Here is a 9,881-nt window from a genome sequence, read left to right on the forward strand (position 1 = left end):
CTTCAAAGTTCTAATATTGAACCAATATCAACCATATAATATTGTTGTGATACAAAAACAAGAAGTAATTATTTATAATTATATACATATTTTTGAACGAAAGTAAATTTGTTGTTAGAAAATGCTAAAATTATGCTTTAAAATCAAGATTTCAGACACTACCAACTCTTCCACAATCTTTTTAAGCACTCGACCTGTTATTTTGCATTAGAATTTTTGAATTATTTTGAAGCACTCGACAATTATTTTGATGTTGAATTTCATACTCAAGCAATTCTAATGCAGACGAGATTTGAAGATATCAGTATTTATTATTTAAAATTATTAGTTAATTAAGAAGTATGAATAAATATGGTTATGTTTGATTAATAAATAAGATTGTACGTCTTAGGACTATTCAGTTTATACTTGAGAAATAAAATAGGGAGTTTTTTTATTGTTTGTTTTTAGAAAGAGTATTTCTTGGTTGAATTTGTTCATGGGTTGGTATTGTTATTTGTTCATCTTTTCGATATACTTCCCAACATCAAATTCCTTGACAATCTTTTCTAGTGCTTGACAATTATTTTGAAGCAAGATTTGAGAGTAAATAAACAATTCCTCCACACTCGTTTCAAGCACTTGAGGATTATCATGAAGTAGGATTGCAAAGTCAATCAATTCCTCCACATTCTTTCCAAGAACCCAATAGTTATTCTGAAGCAAGGTTTCAAACTCAAGCAATTCATTTTTACTAGCAAAAGAAAGTCTTATTGATGAAGACTAAACGTTCAAGCAAACACTTAGACAAAACATCAATAAAGAAGAAGCAATAGCAACAAGCGTCATATCAATATTAACCAATCCCAACTAGGTTGGTATTGAAAAGGAAGCCCAGAGGTTGACAAGAAACCACCAAAGCAAAAAAAACAAAACAAAACAAAACACTAATGTTGTGTTTGGTTAGGGGATTTGAGGAATGATTTGGAAAGGGAAATGGAAAAGGTAGGTAAAATATGAATAAAATATACCTATATTTCACCTAGTTTCACATACATTTTTCCTTTCCCTTTCCAAATCTCTATCCAAATCCGCTAACCAAACACAACGTAAATACAACAGAACACCCAAACCCAAAAAGAAAATATTGTTTGGCTTGGCATGAACTTCTATGCCTCTGCCCCATTGATCAGCCCAAGTTAGTGCCTTGCTTCCCATAGAACTAATGACACCATCAATTGTGAATATGAATTATCAATGCTGAAGCTGTGACCTCTGCATCAAGCCAACAACATTACCAGAAACACCAGCAAAAGCTGCAATCCACAAGGATCCACTGCTCTGCTTGAACCGGTGCACACAGAAACACAACAAAATAACCTCAAGAATTCTCAACACAATTACAAATCTGTTGAATGTGATAGATAAAATCATTCACCAAAAAATCCTTGGATTTAGGTTTTGATTTTGACCAAAGAGACACTCACAAATTAATAATCTCGATCATGGATTTCTAGTTGGGTCGCACTCCATTGAAAACTAACTTGTTCCAAACATTTCCAGTCTCCAAATTGTCCATAAAATTGCAGAAGGAAATCACCTCCCAAAATAACTGTTACCTTCTTTCTGATTCCAGTCCCTGCCACCATTGGATGCAAGCAACTCAAATTTTCCAAGATTTGGAGCAAAGAAGCAAAACATGATCAACTGTCTCCAATTCTAATTTGTAGAAATGACAAAGACCAAGACTTGGATCAATAATCAATCCAACTTTCAACAACTTCTCTGCCACTTTAACCCTGACATTCCAGGCCAACCACCCAAAAGATCGAAAGTAATCCTACTTTGGGGCCCCAGCAATGCTTCAAGCCACTTATATAGGGATTGAATCGAAAAAACATTGGAAGAATCAGCTCTCCATAATGACAACCTATCCTGGCTGCCAGCATTTAGAGATGGGATAAGAGAAACTCTGTTTTGAAGAAGCATCAGCTCCTCCTCCCACCAAGGTCTTAATGATCATCTTAATAACCCATCCTTTACTATCTTTCCACAAAACAATTCACTGAATTGTTTTCAGAGACATAGAGATTAAAAGGTCTAGGAAATTCCTCCTTCAATAAATGAGGTCATTTGGATAAATCTTTTCAAGCACTTGACTGTTATTTTTTTGAAGCAATATTTCTAAGATGATCAATTCCTACACAATAGTTTCAAAAACTCGACTATCAAGAATTCAAACTCAAGTAATTCCCTCACAACCTTATCAATTTAACCTCACTCCGTTTGAACATGATTAAATTGGAGCTTATCATTTTTAAAGAGAAAGTCCGTTGAAATAACATTTAATCACAATAATGTCAGCACCATAAATAACTTAATTTTTATACAAAATTCAATCTTCACCACAAACTTCAATTCATGACATAAATCTGGGCCCAAAATCTGGATTCCCAGACTTGCTGATTTTACAAACATATGATATGCCCTTGACATTCTAGCTAGTACAAATCTTGTTGAAGCTAGAAAGTAAGGCATAACTTATTGACTTAAGTTGATCTACATCACAGAACAACATAGGAACATATGAATTATCAACAATGCCAGATGACCATGTTATAATTATCCTAGCATTATTGAGAAATTATTCATATCAACGAAAGGTAGCACGGACAAATTTAACTACGGAGATACCGAAAGTGATAAAGCCAACACAGAAAGCTATGAATGTCCATGGAGTAGCGAAGTATCCACGTCTCAGATGTGCCATAGCATCATGCCAACAACTCTTGCTGTAGTCAGCGGCAGCTTTGGTTGTTTCAGTGAAATAGAACTCCCCGAGAACAATTCCTTTGCAGAGATTGTTGAAGAGATCAGAGGCATCTTCACTGGCGCCTAAATAGTTTCGTATGATTCCAGCCTTTTCAAGCACTTGAACGTCTTTGGGATTGTTTATGAGTGTATCCATTAGGATTGCATATGATGTGAAGTAACCAGGAACACCAGGGCAACACTGCTCATAAGCAATGAGGTTTCTCAAGAATGGCTCGACTGAGTCATCAAGGGCCAAAGTTGGGATTTTAAATTGAGCTCTATGAAAAGGACTCTGAGGTTTACAAAACTCGACTTTGTTACCCTCTTTAAACATGGCTCCTGCATATTCGAGGTCTGATGCACAAGGCATGACCACGCTAGAACCACCGTCTCCTGGATTTGCATCATGATGACGATAGTGGTTGTGTAGAATATCGAGGATATGATCATAGTTATTGTTTGTTGCTGTTGTTGTTGTTGCTGTTGTTGTTCCATCGTTTTCTGATTTCCACATCTGAGGAAAATATGAAATGACATACTGACCAAGAGTCCGAGTTGGAGTACACACTATATGAGCCACGGTGAGGTCAAACAACTCGTTGAGGACAAAGAAAGGAAGCTGGTTCTCAAGCAGTAGCAAGTCGTGTTGGACACAGATGCGCATCAGGCTGTTGCCGAAGATAGGATTGTTTCTTTTATCGCTCTCCTTGTCTGTTAATTTGTAGAGAAGTTCAAGTATGAAACAACCATCAATCACCAACATCTCTACATCCAGCACATCCTCAGCTTCTTCCGCATAGCATTTCTTCGCTTTGTCTAATGACTTTCCCATTTTCCTTACACATTCCATTAATACCGTCTTGGATTTATTAAGCTTTTCTTCTTCCGATCCACCCTCCTTGGACGATATTCGACCAAAAAGGGCATTCGTATAACTCCTTTTGAGGTGCTGCACGGGCGAATTGAGAATGTGTTGGTCCTTGCTGTGAAGAGGCCCAATAGAGACGAAGCGAGGTGTATAGGCACTTTCTTTTTGCTTACGAATCTCCTTGGGCACCCTATAAATGCAAGAGGAAGAAGATTTGGATTGAGTCTTCTCTGCACTTTCAACCATTTTCTTACCAATGTCCTCTGTAAGCCTTTGAAGAGCTTCCTCACTGATACAATACTCATTGTTTTCACTCATTTTAATTGGGATTGGAAAAGAACTGTCATTGATGGAAGTCATGTGAAGAAAGTATATATGACTTCTTATATGCCTATCTTAGGTAGAGATTTTGCTGCAAATGGTTTAGGAACAGCTTTATATATTGATCGTCTTTAACCATCGAAAGTTTTCAGCTTTAAGCCATTATTGGCATTCCCACATTGCTTGAAATTTGTGATCAAAGTTTGATACCGCTCTGCTAGAAAGAGGGACTTGATTCACACAAAAGTTCAGTCTAATTTGCCTCTGAAATTTTGTATGTATGTAATCGTATAAAAATAATGATGCATTATAGTTTTTATTTTGTTTAGTTTAGTAGCATCCTCAAAATCATAGAAAAACATGGAAATTTTAGAAAATTCTTAAAAATAGCATTGTTGAAAAATTACTCACAAGATTATCAAAAGATTGAAAGAACCCCAAAATAAGAAAATAATACCCTCCCAAAATAAGTAAATTTGTTCTACATTACATTGTCTACTAATTAGCTAATTGCTAACTAGTTTGAAATTCCCAGTAAAGTAGGGCAGCATTTGCCTTGAATTGGCTATAGAAAAATTGAAAATTGTTTTGTTGACACACCTCATGATCAATACAAACACTAGAAGGCTATTGTAAATAAATATTTCAAACTCAAGTAATTCCTCCATAATCAAGTTTAAAAAATAAAAAAAAACAAAAAAAAAACTCATGCAGTTTCACTACAATCCTTTAAAGAAATTGACAAATATTTTAAAGCAATATTTAAAAATTATGCATTAATTCCTCCATAAAAGATCTCGAACCTTATTCCAAAGCAATATCACAAACTCAAGCAATTCCTGTACAATCTTTTCAAGAATGCCATTGTTAATCTAAAGTAGGATATGAAACTTGAGCAGTTCTCACACAAAAAGAAATTAGTGGTTATTCTACGCAAGATTCCAAACTCTAGCAATTCCTCGACAATATTTTTAAGCAATCTATCGTTATTCTGCACTAGGATTTTAAGTTTGAGCAACTCTTAAACAATTCTTCCACAATATTTTCAAGAACTCGACAATGATTTGATCCTGGATTCTAGACTCAAGCAATTCCTAGGCAATCTTTTCTAGGATTGACATTTATTGTGAAGCAAGATTTCAAACTTTTTATGGCAATTCCTGCATAATCGTTCCAAGCACTTGATGATTATGATGTAGGCAAGATTTCAAACTCAGCAATTCACCTATAATTCTTCAAGCAGTTGATTACTATTTTGAAGCAATACGTCAAACACGACCAATTCCTACACAATCTTTCCAAGCACTCTGGCTGTGAATTTTTCGGAGCCAAAGCGAACTTTAAACACGGGGCTTTCATACAATTTTTTTTTAAAAATAATTATGTGCTTTTTTTTTTTTTTTGAAATTTGACCGTACTCATAAAAAGGTTACTATATATATATATATATATTAAAATTTACATAAATATACATTAAAGATTACAATAAGGAAAATGACCAAAATAATCTAAACTGAAATATCAAACAAAAAGTAAACAAGTTATAACAAAAATCACTTAAACATCATTTTTCTAGCATTTTTAACTATAAAATTACTAATCTAGTTCACATAATCCAACTTATAAGCTAAATCATTTTCGATGGATAAAATTGCTAATTTATTTAATTTTTCATTTGATATAGTTAAGTAAAGGTAACATTTAATCAATTTTAATTTGAAAAGAATAATTACAAATAATATAATTAATCGTATTCTGTATATAATCTATACATTTGGAATATAACCATTCAATAATTTCAAATAATTCACCACATCAATAAGTTTTTTGGTTTCTTCCTATGCAAAACAATCATCTATTAATTTTAAATTATAACTGAATTTTGTTGAGATTTTTTTGATAAGCTAATATAATAATTAACAAAAATTTGAGACATTTTTTAGTCAATTTTCCAGGACTAAAGCGGCAGTGTAGACGCGCCCGTGGGCCTCACTACAGTTCGGACTTGATTTGTGTCACGGTTCTTAATCTGAACCAAAGAGTCCAAATCCGGCAAATCGTTTTGAGAAACAGATTTTTGAAAAGAAGTGCCAAACATGGACTGCTTTGCCAGATACAGAGTCGCCACCTAAATATTTTATTTTTGGGGGAATTTAGGAAACCCTGACTAGGTGCCAAAGGCCACATGTCCGTCATCACCAAAGTTGCCTCGGCTCGGGAACTTGGGTATGATTGGGGAAGGTCAGCTATGAGCACCCCCTCTCGCCCGATCCGAAGATCGGCCTCTACTAACCATGATATCCGTTTTTGAAAACGTTATGTGTTCTTATCCCGATTATTAGCCTAGAATTACTATGTTTGCGCACAGCACAAAAGTATAGACTAGAACGCCTAATTTGGAAATAAGCATTGCATATCCGTTTGTTTTTTTAAAAAAAACGTTTTGGAATTTGCTACTCGCAAGTAGGCTAAAACACGGATTTCAATGAGCTATTCCAACTCAGACAATCCAACCTTCACCCACAGGCATTCAAGCAGTTATATCACATAAGCAGCAAGCCTCATGGTAATCATGCTATCATGGCAACACTCACACGCATGCAAGAATGCTAAAGCATAAATACTTACATCGTACTCCGTGCCAAAACAAAGAACTCGTTAGCAATCAATGCATGATCCAAGTCCATGTTTAAATGTCTAATGCAACGCATACGGAATGTCACTAGAGTAGGCTTGGCTATTCTATGAATGACATGTGAAAATGCACAAGTAGCATGTATTCAAGTTAGATTTGAAATACTAATGCAGTTAGCATGATGCGCCAAGCCCGGTGCATGCAATACTGATGAATGATGCACGCATGCATAGCATAAGGTATGCTAAATTAAACATGTCCTATTACTAACCATCAAAGCAGGAAAGTAAAAGGGAGAAAGAAGTGGGGGTTGGAAGACATGCACACACTCACCCACACTTATTACAAATTCACCCTCGCTCGGAGGGACCAAAAGAATGATACAATTCGAATAATAAATTAACTAACCTAGCTAATTAATTATTACAGACCGACTAAATTAATTAAACAAATTAATCAACTTAAGAAAGCAAGAAAAAGGGCCTCGGGAAGAGGGCTCAATGCACGCGTGCTCGGGTCTTGCTCGGAAGTCCACTGCCATGCGCAAGCTGCCTCTGTTTTCCCTGCTCTGCCCCTCTGAAAACTGCCAAAGTCTCAGAATTGCTTCCCTGGACATTGGGAGACACCACCGGCTGGAGGGAATCATCATCGGCTGTGATTTGGTGTCGATCGGCTGTTGATGAAGCTATCAGCCACGGATAGATTGTCGGTCGGCACTCTGTGCAGTCGATCGGCAAAAAGTTCCTGCAGAATCTGTTTGACAGCAGCAGAGGACATAGCTTTGCATGGCAATGCAATTCAAGCAATGTATGCACCGACCATATCCCTTATCATGTTTATGACTCAAAGGGACATGGTCCTTGGTTCTCGGACCATCAATCGCGCATTTCAATGCGTGATGACCCAAGAGACCAAGTTATGCATGTTGATTTCAAATGTAATGCAATGCCCATAGTCAAACCAAGGGGCTTCTACCTCTATCATGACTCGCTTCAAGAGGTGAGGCAATGCATGCACAATGCAATGCAACCTAGGCATGCGAGCTAAGGATGCAACATGGCAATGCAATGCATTTATGCAAGTATGCAAGCAAATATGCAAGGCAAGCATGCAAACAAGCAAAGGATGGACTTAAGCATGGTTTAGGCAGCCCTCATTAGGCCTAAAACAGTGGCCAAGGTGCTCAAAAATGAAGGACTAATAGGCACACCAACATGCATGCAAATGATCTCCAACACTTCAAGCATTAAAGAGCAATTCTCAAGCACACTCAAGAGGATGCAAACATGGACATATAGCATGCAAATTAAGCCTTGAAAATCATGCAAGAACATGGTGCCAAACCAATCCAAACAATGCAATCAAGGTATGCAAGCAAAGTCCAAGATTCAAAGGAAGCTAAAGGGGTATTGAACCACACTTAACAAGACCAAACATGGCATGAATCCAATGACCCAAAACAGAGTTTTAGCACGTAAAACAAAGCCCAAAAGATTACTTAGATGGCATCTAAATGACTTGAATTCAAAAGCATGCACAATGACCAAAACATGGAGCATGCAACACAAGCCTTTGACACATCAAAGGGGCCATGAAATGCAAGCATATAAGCATACTAAGTGGACTGAAATGACATGAAAAATGGTCCCAACCCACTAAATCAAAGCAAGTAATGCATTCTATACACTCACATCCTTAAGGCCAACAAGCTAAAATGCAAAGGGGCTATACAATGCATGCCAAAGTCGACCCAAACAACTCAGGACAGACCTTAATCATGGCAAAATAAACATGAAAGCTTCACAAAGCCAAGCCTAAAACATGCTAGAACAATGGTTTACAACCTAAGGCATGTTAAGGCAACAAAATGGCATTACAAGACATGTATGCTAAGCAAGCATGGTGTACCAAAACCAACTTAAAACAATGCTATTTCATAGCAAAATAAGCATAAATAACAGCTAAGGCATGGTCAACAAGAGCCTAAGTTAGGTGCTCCCTCAAGAGGCAAAAATGGTCCTTTTTAAGGACAACAAGGAGAGAGGGTGGCCCTCTCCTTCTTGGGGGATTTCAGAGGTGAGGAGGCCCAAACACCAAGGTCTCGGAGCTCACCCAAAATGGCACAAAATGGAGCCTTACAAGGCTTAAGAGGGGTCAAACAACCCCAAAGCTTGAAGCAACCTTAAACAACTATTTAGAGGGCCTAAAAACAAAAAAATTTTATGTTATACACAAAGCTCAAAAACAGTTTCAAGATAGGCTAAAAAGCTATGCAAGAATGGGGTAAAAAGGGGCAAAAGTCTTACCCTTGTAGACCCTCTTCACAACTGGTGGACCAGCTGTCTCCTTAGGTCCAAACCAGCTTCGAAACTCTGAAAACAATCCCCTAGAACCTCAATAGCCAAGGGAAGGTGTAATAGTAGGTGTTTGTGTACAAAATTAAGGCTTAAACACACACAATACAAGAGAAGGAGAGATATAGATATAGGATAGATACAAAACCCTAAACCTAGAACCAGAGCTTCTCTAACAATTTTTTCTAACCCTAATGCCAAGAGAGGAGCCCTCTTCTTATAGGCAACTCCCTCTTGTAAGGCTTTCAAAACAAGCCATTCAAGAGGGAAATCTCTCCATACACGTGTATGGAGGGAAACAGAATGGGTGCCAGCTATCACAGCTGGCACAAAATATCTACTAAAAGTAGATGAACAGTGATCGGCCATTCAAAATTGCCATTTTGGCAAAATAAATGGCTGACCGGCAACAAATAGTGCCGACTGGCAATATACATTGCCGATGGCATAAAATCACTGGCCGGTGGCCTCAAGCCATGGCCGGTGATATGTGGGGATGCCTCACAAGGCATTCCCTGCCCCTCCAAGGCAGAACACAAGTGTTTGGTGCAAAACTAGACACAACACGGTCGAGTCGAGAGATCCTGAGGCAAGGCGCGCAACTGAGACCTCCGGGAACTCAAGACGAACACGAACAAGGGTAATCACCAAGTGTTCCGATGGTGACGTCCAAGTCTTGAGGACGGTCAAAAATGGGATGTCTACAGGCAGCTTTGCCAGCTTGTGCCCAAACCAGCCCTGCTTGCAATCAAGATTTCATACTCAAGTACTTCGTTCACAATCTTTTCAAATACTCTTCTTAGGCAAGGAATTTCTCACAATCTTTTCAAGCATTTAATGGATATTCTAAAGTTAAACACTATAACAAATTAGAGTTTTAAGTACCAAATTTTTGTCTCCAAAAGTAAAA

At 37.4% G+C, this 9,881-nt stretch overlaps 1 protein-coding gene across 1 annotated transcript; it reads right to left on the reverse strand.

The window, feature by feature from the left end:
- Positions 1-2,348: 2,348 nt before the first annotated feature.
- Positions 2,349-4,066, reverse strand: LOC114267024 (UPF0481 protein At3g47200-like). Its single transcript, XM_028208004.2, has one exon. It carries the CDS (start codon positions 4,019-4,021, stop codon positions 2,633-2,635), a length of 1,389 nt encoding a protein of 462 aa, XP_028063805.2. The 5' UTR covers positions 4,022-4,066; the 3' UTR covers positions 2,349-2,632.
- Between the last annotated feature and the right edge of the window lie 5,815 nt (positions 4,067-9,881).

Source organism: Camellia sinensis, chromosome 5 (assembly GCF_055761805.1).
Source record: "Camellia sinensis isolate YWXY chromosome 5, ASM5576180v1, whole genome shotgun sequence".
Classification (NCBI taxonomy): Eukaryota; Viridiplantae; Streptophyta; class Magnoliopsida; order Ericales; family Theaceae; genus Camellia; species Camellia sinensis.